At 36.7% G+C, this 16251-nt stretch overlaps 1 protein-coding gene across 1 annotated transcript in view; it reads left to right on the top strand.

Moving 5' to 3' along the window:
* The first annotated feature begins 485 nt into the window (after positions 1–485).
* ASH1L (ASH1 like histone lysine methyltransferase) overlaps positions 486–16251 on the top strand; it is a 193892-nt gene continuing 178126 nt past the window's right edge. The window contains exons 1-2 of the mRNA XM_052636803.1: positions 486–619; positions 15047–15567. Coding sequence (XP_052492763.1) covers positions 15148–15567 — 420 coding nt within the window. The 5' untranslated portion in view covers positions 486–619; positions 15047–15147. The remainder of the gene's footprint in view (positions 620–15046; positions 15568–16251) is intronic.

Here is a 16251-nt window from a genome sequence, read left to right on the forward strand (position 1 = left end):
ATATGGTATCATGGTTGGATGGTAGTTTAAGTAAATCTTTGCCAGAGTGTGTGTTATCTGTCTACCTTCCTTTTCTCTTCACCATTTTGGTAATGCAATAATTTCTGGAGAATGACTAGTTAAAACAACATACCAGTGTTAGAATGGCAGGCTGGATTTAAGAAAAGTGAGTGTCCAAAATTGGTAAAATGGCAGCAAAGTGATAATCATCTGTGCCCGACCCTGGATGGCTTCCAGCTAGGTTCCCTAGCTATACCCCACACACTCTGAAATGCATGCAGTTTCTGAATCCAGATCTGACCATGTGCCTTGGCAGGACATACTCTAGCACTGTTAGGATCCTGCCTGTTTCTTTAGTTTAGTGTCCCATTGGGCCTCTTACCCTTGTGCTTCAGCTGTTTGGAACTGTCAGTCATTCCCACACACAATGCGTTTATATCTCGGTGACTTTCATGTTCCTCCCAGTGCCTGGCTGCTTAGAGAACACCTACCCAACTTCTGAGACAAAGTTCAAGTTGATGCTGTGAAGCTTTACCTGGCCATCTCCCCTCTTTTGGTGAACAGTATGCACTCATTTCTCTTTGGCATATACCTAGGAGTGGAATTGCTGGGCCACAGGGTAAGCATATTTTTATCTTTAGTAAATACAGTCAAACAGTTTTCCAAGTTTTATTGTATGACTTTATGACTTTATCAGGCTCGACATCTTCCCCAATTTTTAGTGTTGCCATTCTTTTTAATTTTAGCCATTTTGGTGGGTAATAGTATTTCATTGGTATTGATTTACATTTCGCTGGTGAGGTTGAGCATGTTTTCATGTGTGTGTTGGACATTTGGGCATCCTCTTGTGGAGTCCTGCTGTTAATATATATTCTGAATGCAGTTCCTTTCTCAGATACGTGCATTGTAAATATCATACCATGTGTGGCTTCCGTTTTCACCCTCTTGGTGGTGTCTTAATGAACAAAAGTTGTTATTTTTCGTAAAGTCCAACTTATTTTCTTTTTCTCATCTAGATTGAAGAAGCATATAGTTGCATGTAGAAGGAAATGGAGAATTACTTAATAGGCATAAAGTTTCAGTCAAGCAAGATGAATAAGCTCTAGAGATTTATTGTACTGATTGTACATATAGTCAACAATAGTGTACACTTAAAAACTTGGTAGATCTCATAGTGTGTTCTTAACACAATAAGACAAAATAAAAGATAAAGAGGTGTGTTCTAGGTGGTAGTCTTGAATGGAAACAAAAAGGAGAGGATTGTGTTAAGAAAATAGCACTTCAGGAATTTCCTTAAAGGTCCAGTGGTTAAGACTCTGTGCTTCCAGTGCACGGGGTGCAGATTCAATCCCTGGTTGGGAACTAGGATCTCACATGCCTTGTGACGGAGCCAAAAAAGAAGATAGCTAGTCAGTATCGAGATAATAGAGCTAGAAAGTACATCCAAAAGCTGTTGGGTTAGATTTCTCGATTTTATGTATATATGAACAAGACTTGAGAGGTGTGTGCATGTGGCAGCGATGGTGGTGGTTTAGTCGCTAAGTTGTGTCCGACTCTTGGCAGCCCTGTGGACGGTAGCCTGCCAGGCTTCTCTGTCCATAAGTTTTTCCAGGCAAGGATACTGTATATGGAGCTATGTATATTTCAGTATATTTTAAATGTTTTAAAAATACGTTTTTGTTGGATTTGTGCTTAGTTATAAAACTAATAAACTCTGTAGTAGGTCAAGGAAAAAATATTTATAAGTAATTTTTTCCCCTAAAGGTAATCAGTGCTATCAATTTGTGTATAATCATCCATTCATATTCATTTCTGTGTGCATATAAATACGTATTTTTTTTCTACCCTTTACAAATATAAGATCATGCTTGCATTTTTACTTAAAAATAGCATATATGGCTGTATATTTGTGTATATGTGTATATGTATATATATTTAACTCTCTGTGTGTGGCACATCAAAGACTGCTGTAATAGCCTATTAGTGCTTTTGTTTTTCTGTGGTAGAAAATGCTACTTTCCAAAATGATGGTGGCCACTAGTGTCCCTTTCCCACCTTGCCGGTATTGGTTGATATCAGTCTTAAATGTCAGCCAAAGTAATGAGTGAAAAATGCCTTGCCTTAGATCACATCTGCCTGACTACCAATGAGGCAGGTCGTCTTTTCATGTCAATTGTGTATGCATATCTCCTGTATATCTTTTCTTTTGTTCTAGTTTATAGAAATAACTGTGTGTTAGAAATATTAATCTGTTTTCATATTTATTATATCTTCTCCCAACTTATTGTTTGTCTTTGATTTTATTTACATCTTATGTTACAGGTATATGTTTTATATAATCAAATCTGTCCATACTTTCCTTTGTGGTTTCTAGTTTCCTGATTTGCTTTAAGGTTTTTCAACCACGGGCTACAGAAATAGTCACAGATACTCTTCAAGTGCTTTTATTTTTATATATAGCTTTTAAATATATGAGGAAATTATTCTTGTGTTTAAAGTGAAGAATGGATCTTTGTTTTCTTCAAATGGATAGTTAATTAAGTCAACACGCAGCAAACGTATGTCAAATAAATTAGCTTCTTGCCATATTGAAATGTTAACTCGGAAAGATTTTTTACAGGGACATCTCTGGTGGTCCAGTGGCTAAGACTCCACACTCCCAATGCAAGGGGCCCAGATTCGATCACTGGTCAAGGAATTAGATGGCACAGGTCACAACTAAAGAACCTACATGCTGCAACAAAAATTGCTAAGGTCCAGTGCAACCAAAAAATAAATGTTCTATATGAGCCTATAAATATATTTTTTTAAGTTTTTACAGGATGGCCACTAGTGTATTCTGTTCTTATGCAAAGTAGGAAGGGAATCCCTTCCACAAGACCCTTTATTTTGATCTGCCAGAAAAATGTTAAATAGCTTTATTGAGGTACTGTCCAATTCACTAATTTGAAACATGCAATTCAGTGATTTTAGTATACTCACATAGTTCTACACCCATCTCCACTATCTATTTAAGAACATTCATCTTGATACCCACTAGCAGTCACTTTCCAGTGCAGGTATTTACCCTAATTACCAGGGCTGTCAGCCCACTAATCTACTTTCTTTCTGTATGGATTTGCTGTTTTTGGACATTTCATACAAATGGAATGTTACAGTGTTTTCTGTTGCTGGCTTCCTTCATTTAACATAGTGTTTTCAAAGTCCATCTATGTTATAGCAGGTATCAGTACATCTGGCCTTCAGTATCCTTGGGTTTCACATCCTCGCATTTAACTAACTGTGGATTGAAAATGGGTGGAAAAAATTCCAGAAAGTTCCAAAAAGCAGAATTTGAATTTTCTGCATGCAACTATTTACACGGCATTCACAATATATTTACAACTATTTATGTAGCATTTACTTTGTGTAAGGAATGAGAAGCAATTTAGAGGTGATTTAAATGCATGTAGGTTATATGAAAATACTTTGCCATTTTATATAAAGGGCATCAGTATGTTTGGAACTTGGTATCTGAGGGGGTTTTGAAGCCAATCCCCTGTCTATACTGAGGGATGACTGTATGCTGTTTTTTAGATGAATAGCATTTCATTGTATGGATAATGTTGCTGTGAACAGTTATGTACAAGCTTTTGTGTAGATAAATATTTTCATTTCTCTTGGGTATACACACACACACACACATACATACATATACACACACCTAAGAGTGAAATTGCAAGGTTATGTGGTAACTCTGTTTAGCCTTTTGAGTAACTGCCAGACTGTTTTCCAAAGCAGCTGCACCATTTTACATTCCAACACGAATTTTTCCACAGAAAAGTTTTATGAAAAACAAATGTAAGATATTTACAAAGTAAATGGTGCCCTCTTGGAAGTGACTCTTGTTTAGTGTATAACCAAGTGGATTGGCCCTGAATTGACAGCCTTTAATCCTGGTCAAAGTGTAATAATTCGTTAATGAGCAAATCTTTCTGATGTTAACTTGTACTTCCCTCCTGTTGCCATTCTAGAATTCCCTAGGGATAGAGGTCACTGTCCCTGCACATTCCTTGCAATCATGGACCCATCCCTCCTTTCTCAAAAACAGGAGTTATATATATTTGATCTTTGTTAACTTTATTAGGAAGAACTAAAGTAAGCTTTGATTAGATTATCTTACTGACAGACAGTTGATGAGTATAATTTTTTCCTCAGGATTAGCTTTGGGAATTCTTTCTGTGTGTATTTTACTTTTGTGGCTTACTAATTATAATTTATGTCTGCTATTTCACTTTCCTGTTCTAAATTTCTGCAATAATTTGTTGGTATAATATAGTATTTCTTTGGTCATGAGAGACATTCTTTCCTCCCTGTTTAATGTTTCTGAAATTAGGAAATAACACAGCTGATAATTACATTTAATGTGGTAGTAGTTAATAAAAAATTTTCCCCTGGAAATGTGGTCATTGATTCGTGAAACCTCTTAGAATCAGTAGCATCTTGAAATTTAAGAAATATGTACAGTATATAAATATAAAAATAGCTAGATTTATTGCTGATTAGTATGGTGTTAGAAATTGTTGGTGATTGTCCCTATCTTTTAAATGAAGGGTTGTTTTGTAGTTGAGTAAAAAAGCTTAATTTGTCCAGCTTTGTAGTTTATGTTGTGTAAATCATTTAGGAACACAGTTCAAATTTTGTTGGTATCTTCATGAAGATATTTTAGCTCTTTGTGATTTCAGTGATTTATGTCCTGTTTGTGATTCAGTGGTTTAATGTAAAATATCTTAAACCAGTTAGGACACTGCTTATGCTTTTACTGGTAATATACATAGTGCTTAATTTTAGTTGTTAAAACAGTGTGAGAAGATTGAATAGTGTCTAAAGACAATTAAAATACCAGTTCTTTAGTATTTTGATTTTCATTTTATCTATTCTCTGTATACATGATTAAAATATAGTAATATGCACGTTTGCTTATTCAGTCACTAGGTATTTATTGAATATCTCTTATGGTCCAGGCACTTTACTAAGGATAAAGCAGTGATAAGGCAGACAGGATTCTTATTATTATGAAGCAAATGGTCTCATGTAGAATATGGGTATTAAGCATGTAGCTTACTAGTATAAGTTGCCTCAGGACTTACAGTATGCTATATGAGCCTCTAAAAGGGAGATCTCCCCTGGTCTAGGGGGTTAGGAAGTGTCTGCCTGATGAACTGACCTTTAAGCTGAGATGGAAAGGATGAGTGGTAGTCGACCTAGAAGGGAATGGAAGAGAGTTCTAGGCAGAGAGAACTATGTGTCCTTCTGAAGGGAGGAAGAGAAAGACATTTGGGAAACTGAAAAGTTCTTAGAACACTTAGAACTGTTTCTGTGTCATACATATATTACTGCTTTTGAGGGGTTTTATTTGCTCCTGCTCTGCTCACAGAAGAATGAGAAATGATGTGGCTAGAGTTAGGTAGAGGAAGATAATAACAAAAAAGTAAACACTTTGTGTGTGTGTGTGTGTGTGTGTGTGTGTGTAGTACTTTTGTAAGTACTTCTCATGGACTAGTTCATTGAACCCCCAAAATGGTTTCTGTTCAGAGATGAGACAAGGCATGGAGTGCCTTGCCCACAATTAATATCCCAGAACCTGGGATCCGAGCCTGTGCATTCCGGATCCAGTTGTGTCCTGAAATGCTGTACCGTACTGAGAATCTAAATTATGTTTAGGGTTAGAGACTTATATATCCAAAGGTCAACATGAAAACTTAAAAGATTTTAAGCTGAGAAATGACATAATTAGGTTATTTTTAGAAACCATCTTGCTGATTGTATCTTGGGAGAAAGACTGATAAAGAGCAAGATGAGTGTACAAAGAAGTTAGAAAGCCAATATTATATTTGGGGTCAGAATTTTTTTTTTTTGACAAGTCAGTGGCAGTGAAATTAGAAGTATATTTAATCAAAAAAATTTTATATGGTTTTCACAAGTTTTAGTTGTTAGATTGAGGAGTCAAAGATGATCTCCACATTTCTGGTGGTACTGTGATTACTTAGCTAACATGATATATTCTAAGAAATATTACGGTCATCTATAAGAATTTTTAAAAGCATGAAACCCAAGACAAATTAAAATGCATAATGAACTATAAATTTGTAAAAGCCTCATATAGTTAACTTCTATCTGGTTTTGAATGTTGAGATATAAAATAATGATTACAGTCTCTTAACTGTGTTTAGTAAAGACCACAGAGAAACATGAAAATTTATTATAGATGAGTCAAGCAAGATTTTACTTACTTTAAGCTAAAAATCTGGAAACATTGTTTAGTATACACTGTGGTGATTATAAATGTGTACATATTTAAAAAGGAAAAAAAATATTGTTTTTACATATTAAGGAAAGTTAATAAGATAAATTACTTTTCTTACCAAGTTAAAACAAAAACTCACAAAATGCCTTTTACTTTATATTCATATATTATATAGTAGCTTCCCTGATGGCTCACTTCGTAAAGAGTCTGCCTGTAATACAGGAGACTGCGGTTCGATCCCTGGATCAGGAAGATCCCCTGGAGGAGGAAATGGCAATCCACTCCAGTATTCTTGCCTGGGAAATCCCATGGACAGAGGAGCCTGGCAGACTACTGTCCAAAGGGTCACAAGAGTTGGACGTGACTTAGTGACCAAACCACTATTACTGTATATATCATGTACATATTTTTATCTGTCTGCTTGATCTTTTGTGTAAATGTTTCACAGGCATCTAAGATTTAAGATATTTACTACTGAACTCTTGATCTCACGTTTCTCATCCTGGCAAACAGTTTATAGAGTGTTAGCCCCATGAGGGCAGGATTTTTGTGGGGTTTTTCCAATGCTATACAAGTTTTTGTTACCGGATGAACACTTAGTAAATGTTTGTTGAAGGAGTGTCTAAATGGTATACCACCATAGAATTCTCTAGTTGCTCAAGTCTTCATATTTTCTTTCCCTCTTCTCTTCCTCCTTATTGACAAATTATATCAGTTATACCTCTAAAATATCTCTTAATTCATCAATTTTTAAAAAATTTCCAGTGCTACTGCCTTAATATGTCAATTTTATGATTATTTCATAATCAACTCTTGCTGTCTTTCTAATTATTCTTCCATAGCAACCAGAGGTGTTTTCTTAAAATGTAAATTGTATCTTGTTACTCCCTACTCAGAGCCTTTCTTTGCATTCCATATCTTTCACGCAGACTAAAAAGGCCTTCTGCACACTATTTTTACTTATCTTTCCTTTTTTGTTTTGTACTGTTCTCCCTTTGGTTTACCTTTACAATATCGGAGTTTTTACACACACCATTCCCCTATTTTTGGATTATTTTCACCTCCATATTTTGCCTCCATATTTCTGGCTAATCCCTGCTCATACTGGGTCTCAGTTTATAGTTATATGTTTTTCTAAGATGTATCTCCCATCCTTCCAAGTTTCCTTGATATACTACCTTAAATAGTAGTACCTTCACATTTATTAGAAGTTAAATACATTTATATGATTAGTCATTGATCAGTCTTCACCTCTAAAATTTAAGTTTCATGACACCAAGGACCACATTTGTATTACTTACGACTATCTGCTGTAGATGTCACGATTCTCAAAACATGCTTAGAGCCTCTGAAAATATTAATTGAATGGATGAAGGATTTATTGAAATTAAGAATGATGAATCCTTAAAGGAAATGATAGAATGGTTAGAGAGGTAGTTGGAGAGCCAGTAGAATGTGTGATCATAACAGCCAGCTGAGAGTTTCAAGTAGCAAATGTAGCAGAGAGGAGTGATAAGATCAGGACTAAACATGACCTCTGAAGAAGGAAATGGCAACCCACTCCAGTATTCCTGCCTGGAGAATTCTGTGGACAGAGGAGCCTGACGGGCTGCGGTCCATGCGGTCGCCAAGAGTCAGACACGACTAAGTGACTTAACATTAAACATGATCTTTGAGAGGCAGTATAACATAGTGTTTAAGATGAGCCAGACAGACCTAGACTCTACCTTTTAATGGCTGTTAACAAAGAGTCGCATACAACTGAAGTGACTTAGCATGCAGACAGGCACGCCTATTTTTTCATCTCTAGAAAGAGGGTAATAATAGTAACTGCTTCATGGTTGATTGTGATGCTTAAATAATCTATGTAAAACTTTTAGCATAGCACTTTGCACGTATTAAGAGCCTGGTGAAATTTAGGTATTTTTATTATTTTTAAATTGCTAATGCTAAGCCCACTGTAAGGACTCAATATTTGTAGTACTTAGAAAATATATATAGCTGACCCTTGAACAAAATGGATATTAGGGGCCTGCGCTCCAAGTGGTCAGAAATCCACGTAGTTGGCTCTTTGTATATGCAGTTCCTGCACATCTGTGGATTCAGCCAACTGTAAATCACATAGTATTGTAGTATACACTATTGAAAAAAAATCTTTAAGTAGACCTGTTCAAACTCTTTTTCAAGGGTCACTTGTAATTAATAATTTTCTAAAAACTTTGTTCACAGATAAAATGATCTGGCAAAAGGGACTTCATGTATATATTTAATGTTGTTTCCTCTAGAATTTGGGCTAGATGTTTTTGGATTGTTTCAATGGTGTGAAAATATAAACCCCAACGTTGCATATTAGATGAATGTTGAATTTGCCTCTTTGAGCATGAATGAAGACATTCTAGCATTCTTAGTTCTGAGTTTCTCCTTGAAACTGTGTTTTAAATTGAGTATATTATAGTAAGAAACAAAATAAATTGTGTAATAATATGGAATCCTTGCCCTGAGATGGAAAACCTAGGTTGTATAGATACATCTTTCCAAAAGCTGAAAGAATATCATTCACAAAGAACAGTGTTTTAAAAGTTCAAAAACAACATTCTGGCATCTGTTGTAGGGACTGCTTTTCAAGCAGTTTACGTTTAGCAGATAAAAAGCATTCTTTGTTGTGAAGTATCTTCAGAACTTGGGTTTGTTTTTACTAGACACACTTAAATTTGGTATGTGGAGTTTGCCAGTCATGATTTTCCAGTCTTCCTAAATGGATTCACAAAATATGGCCATAGGATTTTCTTTTTTCCTCCTTGATGAAGTTAAGGAAACATAATAATTCTCTATTCTTACATATATTTCTAGGGTAGTGGTCAATATTTTCAAATTAAATTTCTTTTCCATTTATTGATGTTCTGTTAATAATTTGTGTTACTTGGTTGCAGTTTTTTCCATTTTTAAAATGAAGAGAGTCATGTTCTCCAAACTCTTCTCTGGAATGTTTTGGAAATACATGCTGGTAAAAAATACTTTGACTTTTTGGAAGAAATACAGAAATTCTACTTTAGATTTGTAAATGTACATTAAAACTTCTGGTATTCTTTCATTATGAAAATTTTAAAATGTTGAGAAATTTTAAAATGTGTATACTTTTGAGTAGTGACTGTAAAAGCAGTTGTTTTTGAATAACTTGTGATTTGTTTTTATTCCTAAAAGAATTTCTTTTTATAACTAACCAGTAAGATATTTGGCAGGCCCATCAGTTCACCATTAGTAACACGAAACCCTGGATTGGCATTAGAATTTAAGAAACAAAAAAGAAAGAGGAGGGAAAAGAATAGAAAAGGAACAAGTTGAAGCCAATAAGCTGTAACCCACAAGGCATGGAATTAATTGAAATATTTGTTGACCACTACCTGTGTGCCAGGTACTGTTGTTGATGCTGGAATACTCCGTTGAACTAAACTGACAAAAATCCATTTCCATGTGGACTTTACATTCCAATGGAAGGGTGTAGACAATAAATAAATATATTGTACACCAGATGGTGAGAAAAGCTCAGGAGAAATAAAACAGGATAGAGTGTGAGAAGATGTGGGCTGGGTGTTTGCTGTTTTATAGGCAAAGACATAATAGAAATGACAGTGCAAATCATGCAGTGATCTGGGGAAAGGGTGTTCTTGTCAAGTAGAATAAGTGCAAAGACCCTGAAGTAGAAGTATTTTGTGTTTGAAGAACAGAAGAATACTTGTGTCCCCGCCTTCTTGGAATTAAGCAGGAAAACTGGTAGGAGAAGAGGGAGCAGAGGAAGAGAAGTAGAGGAGGTTGCAGGGCATGTAGACCATTGTGAGGACTGTAGTTTTTACTTAGAGTGAGATGGGAAGTCATTGAAAGGATTTTTGAGTGGAGGAGTGACATAATATGATACCGCCTTTAAAGGGATTACCATGCTGTTGAAAAGGCTCTAAAGAGATACAAAGTCTGAAGCAAGGAGCCAGTTAGGATGTTATTGAATAGTTCAGGTCAGATATTATCAGTTGGATTTGATACGTAGCTGTCGAATTAGTGAGAAATAGGTTCTGCATATCTTTTGAAGGTGGTGGTGGTGGTGATTTAGTCACTAAGCCGTGTCCGACTCTTGCAACCCCATGGACTGTAGCCTGCCAGGCTCCTCTGTCCATGGGGTTTCTCCAGGCAAGAATACTGAAGTGTGTTGCCATTTCCTTCTCCAAGGATTTTGAAGGTAAAGTAGGCTTTTCTGACCAGGTGGACATATGGGGCATTTAAAAAAGGAAGGAATCACAGATGGTTAAAATTTTTTGGTCTTAATATTTCTGGTTGAAGTTGCATTTATTGAGATGAGTAAGCCTGTGGGAAGGACAGATTTGAGGGGCTCAGAAAAGGCAAATTGACTTTGGACATGTTAAGCTTGAAGTGCCTAATTATTAATTATATAGTCAGTGTGTCAAGTAGCATTTAGATAATATGCATTTAGAGTTCCAGGAGGAATCTCTGCTGGTCTCTATCTAGAGATAGAAATTTTTGAATCATCCATGTTAGATGGAATTTAAATTCAAAAGACTGGGTTTCCCTGGTGCCTCAATGATAAAGAATCCCTCTACAACACAGGAGACGCGGATTCAATCCCTGAGTCAGGAAGATCCCTTGGAGAAGGAAATGGCAACCCACTCCAGTATTCTTGGCTGGAGAATTCCATGGACAGAGGAGCCTGGCAGACTACAGTCCATCAGATGGCAAGAGTCAGGCATGACTTACTGACTAAACCACCGCCACCAAATTCTGTAGACTGAATCTGGTGATTTAGGAAGTGAATGTAAGTAGAAAAGGAAAAGGCATACCCTGGGGCACTGCAGTGTTTAGAGTTAAGTGAGAAAAGGAAGAACCGGCAACAAAGACTCCTTAATCACACACTTTAATAATTCTGCATTAAAGTATATGCCTCTTCACAGAAATTGTGGTTAATTAAGACCAAAATGGATTCAGATCAGGTCAGGTCACATTTTGTCATTTAGAGTATTATGAAAAAACTTTTAATTTTTTCAGAGTTTTGAATTTCAGGATGTGAACACATCATTAACACAGATGTTAAGAGGAAGTGGCAAGAATACACCGAAGAACTATACAAAAAAGATCTGCACAACCCAGATAATCACGATGGTGTGATCACTCACCTAGAGCCAGACATCCGGAATGTGAAGTCAAGGGGGCCTTAGGAAGCATCACTACGAGCAAAGCTAGTAGAGGTGATGAATTCCAGTTGAGCTATTGCAAATCCTAAAAGATGATGCTGTGAAAGGCTGCTCTCAATATGCCAGCAAATTTGGAAAACTCAGCAGTGGCCACAGGACTGGAAAAGGTCAGTTTTCATTCCAATCCCAAAGAAAGGCAATGCCAAAGAATGCTCAAACTACTGCACAGTTGCATTCATCTCACGCTAGTAAAGTAATGCTCAAAATTCTCCAAGCCAGGCTTCAACAGTATGTGAACCATGAATTTCCAGATGTTCAGGCTGGTTTCAGAAAAGGCAGAAGGCCAGAGATCAAATTTCTAACACATGCTGGATTATCTTAAAAGCAAGAGAGTTCCAGAAAAACAGCTATTTCTGCTTTATTGACTATGCCAGAGCCTTTGACTGTGTGGATTACAATAAACTGTTGAAAATTCTGATAGAGATGGAAATGCCAGACCACCTGACCTGCCTCTTGAAAAATCTGTATGGAGGTCAGGAAGCAACAGTTAGAACTGGACATGGAACAACAGACTGGTTCCAAATAGGAAAAGGAGTATGTCAAGGCTGTATATTGTCACCCAACTTTTTTAACTTATATGCAGGTACATCATGAGAAACGCTGGGCTAGATGAAGCACAAGCTGTAATCAGATTGCTGGGAGAAATATCAGTAACCTCAGATATGCAGACGACACCACCCTTATGGCAGAAAGTGAAGAAGAACTAAAGAGCCTCTTAATGAAAGTGAAAGAGGAGAATGAAAAAGTTGGCTTAAAGCTCAACATTCAGAAAATGAAGATCATGGCATCCAGTCCCATCACTTCATGGGAAATAGATGGGGAAACAGTGGCTGACTATGTTTTTGGTCTCCAAAATCACTGCAGATGGGTACTGCAGCCATGAAATTAAAAGACGCTTACTCCTTGGAAGAAAAGTTATGACCAATCTATACAACATATTAAAAAGCAGAGACATTACTTTGCCAACAAAGGTCTGTCTCGTCAAGGCTATGGTTTTTCCAGTAGTCATGTATGAATGTGAGAGTTGAACTATAAGGAAAGCTAAGCACCAAAGAATTGATGATTTTGAACTGTGGTGTTGGAGAAGACTCTTGAGAGTCCCTTGGACTGCAAGGAGATCCAACCAGTCCATCCTAAAGGAGATCAGTCCTGGGTGTTCATTGGAAGAACTGATGTTGAAGCTGAGACTCCCAATATTTTGGCCACCTCATGCGAAGAGTCTACTCATTTGAAAAGACCCTGGTGCTGGGAGGGATTGGGGGCAGGAGGAGAAGGGGACGACAGAGGATGAGATGCTTGGATGGCATCACCAACTCAGTGGAGATGAGTTTGAGTAGACTCCGGGAGTTGGTGATGGACAGGGAGGCCTGGCGTGCTGCGGTCCATGGGGTCGCAAAGAGTTGGACGCGACTGAACAGAACTAAACACATCATGGAAAAAACAGAAAGCACATGACACTGAAGAGAAATGGACACAATTTGTTAGGGGCAGAAAAAACAAAACAGAGCAGAACTGACTACGTCATAGAGGGTGTGTTTTAGGAAGTAGGGATGGACAAGTTTGAATAGTTAGAGCCAGACTATGAAGAGCCTTGAATGCCATTGTGAAGTGTTAATATATGAAATGGTAGACAGCAAGAATTGTCATATGTAAATGACTTGAAAATTACTCTTTCAGCTGTTTGTGTGAAATAGAATAGGAACACACTTCAGTCAGTTGCCAGTATTTGTTGAGTAACTACTTAAAATGCTGTTGCTGCTGCTGCTAAGTCCTACTAGTAAAATTGCTGGCCCCTTCTGTTGAGCTTTGCTATGATAGCCCAGTCATTGGGCTCTGCATTTTGTTTACAGTTCTTGTATGGGTTTTAAAAGTTATATGATATTTGCTTTGAAAGTCCTACAATCTCATTGGAAAGAAAAGTCTTAAGGCACATAGTTTAAACTATAAAATATTCTACTTCATGTGCCAAATCGCTTCAGTCGTGTCCAACTCTTTGTGACTCTATGGACTGTAGCCCGCCAGGCTCCACTGTTGATGGGATTTTCCAGGCAAGAATACTGGAATGGGTTGCCATGCCCTCCTCCTGGGGATCTTCCGAACCCTGGGATCTAGCCTGGGTCTCTTACTTTTCCTGCATTGGCAGGCAGGTTCTTTACCACTAGTGCCACTTGGGGAGCCCATTCTACTTCATAAATAGAACTTTCTAAGGGATGTGAAGTGAAAGTCACTCACTCATGTCTGACTCCTAGTGACCCCATGGACTGTAGCCTGCTAGGCTCCTCTGTCCATGGAATTCTCCAGGATAGAACACTGGAGTGGGTAGCCGTTGCCTTCTCCAGGGGATCTTCCCATACCAGGGGTCGAACGCAGGTCTCCCTCATTGCAGGTTGATTTTTTACCATCTGAGCCACCAGGGAAGCCCCTTCTTAGAGATAGGATGTTCTTTTTTTCCCCCAGATGCAAGTCTTGGATCATATATTCAGATATATGCTTGAAAGAAAAACTAGTTTGTCAGTCCTCAAGATTAGTGAATTACTTTGGTTTTATATTCAATAGTCATTAGATTGTATAGTAATATGGTTTCTTGAGAATCTTTTTTTTATGAAAAGGGTTTGCCTTGTGTAGATTATTCAGATTCTCTGGTAAGGTGTACCAGCTATTGTAAAACAATAAATCTACATTCTGGGTTTTTTGTTTTTTTGCATTCGGGTTTTAAAATATTTTATGGATTTGGGAGATTGAATTGTGACAACTGTTTGCTATTGGGAAAACTTTTGAAAATATACTTTTGGTGTTTAGAATTTTTATAGCAATTGTTCTAAATAATTTATATAGCTACTTAATGTTTGTCTTTCTCACTAGGTATAATGCTTATAAATTTAGGAACTGGATTTGTTTTGTTCAGTACTGTAATTTCCAGGGTGTTGCCCAGTGCCTAGCACATGATGGTTGTTTAGAAATATTTTTTAAGGAATGAATTCATGAATATATGGATTTGGAGTTGAATCTTAAACCAGCATTAGAGATAATTCCAGCCCAAGAGTCTTAACCTGGAAAACCTACCACCTCTTAATAAATGCTGAAACTAGCCCAAAATATGATTCTTTACCTTGAATGAAATTGATTTTCTTTAACTAAAATGTGAGAAGTATATTCCTTTGAAACTGAGGAATGTTGAAACACATATTATTTTTATCTTAGACTGTGTTTGCTTGACTGCCAGTTGCAGAAGCTTGTTGGTTGGATTTCAACAGTGGTTCTTAAACATTGATTTGCGCCATACCTTTGCAGCTTGTTTATAATATCTGGAGAATAATAGATGTATTCTGAAATATAAATTTATTTGTAACTAAGGGAATTTAACCATTTTCAACTGCATTTTGATGCATTTTAACTGTAATTTTGGGTTCTTCCTGACGTTCTTATCTCCTCTCTATACCCATTTCTTATGTTAATCAATAATTGCCTCTGTTCTGATAAATTTTTGTTATGGTCTATCCTGCAGAGAAAGAGATGCTGGTTGCAAGTTTTGGAGAACCCTGTTTTTTATGGAACTCAATTCTATAAAATTTTCAAAAGATTCCTTGGCAATAATATACACTTGTGATGGACCCTAGAAATACTGCTATGTTAGGATTGGGTTCTGATTCCGAAGGATTTTCAAGAAAGAGTCCCTCTGCCATCAATACGGGCACACTGGTCAGCAAGAGAGAAGTAGAGCTAGAGAACAGCACAAAGGAAGAAGACGACCTTCGCAAGTGGAATCGGGAAAGAAACATTGAAGCAGGGAAAGATAATGGTTTGACTGATGCACAGCAACAGTTTTCAGTGAAAGAAACAAACTTTACAGAAGGAAATTTAAAATTGAAAATTGGCCTTCAGGCTAAGAGAACTAAAAAACCTCCAAAGAACTTGGAGAACTATGTATGTCGACCTGCCATAAAAACAACTATCAAGCACCCGAGGAAAGCACTTAAAAGTGGGAAGATGACAGATGAAAAGAATGAACACTGCCCTTCAAAACGGGTAAGTAGAAGTCCTGACAGTATATGATCATTAACACTATTTGGACTAATGCTAATTTTTATCAAACCTATGTACATATTTCAGGAATTTTTATTTTAATCTTTATGTTATTTCTAAATAGTCTATTTTGGGAGCCTCAAGCAGATTTTGAGGCTTGTAAGAGAGGCGGGTGGTAGTATAACTATGCATGTATTTGAATTTGTAAAATTATGGCAAATATTTTAAATGGGGTATATCCAGATTGCTGCTCCTACATGGCCAAGTGGATGGAATATTGAATTTTTAGTTAGAAAACCTATAGTTGAATCTTGCCTTCATACTTACTAACAATATGATGATAGACAAATTGTTAATAACAGAGAAGAAACTGACACTCAAAGATGTTAAATGATTATACCACCTACCTTTCAGGAAGGTTCTATTCTTGCTGACCTCAAGAATTTTCTAAAGATGAATTCAAAAAGTTTTTTATCTGGACCTTTTTATTTGAAACAATGTTAGAGCTTGTTTTGCACAGCTGATTTTTAAAGGGCTTCAAGATGATTGTCTTTAGTAATCTTTCTGTAGTATTTTTAAAAACAGTGCTAATAATGAGGTTTTGTACTAAAAAGATTGCACCCACAATATGTACTTATTTTTAATGTTTAAGTAGTTCAGATCCTACTTATATTGTTTGTAGCAGAA

This window comes from Budorcas taxicolor, chromosome 3 (assembly GCF_023091745.1).
Source record: "Budorcas taxicolor isolate Tak-1 chromosome 3, Takin1.1, whole genome shotgun sequence".
Classification (NCBI taxonomy): Eukaryota; Metazoa; Chordata; class Mammalia; order Artiodactyla; family Bovidae; genus Budorcas; species Budorcas taxicolor.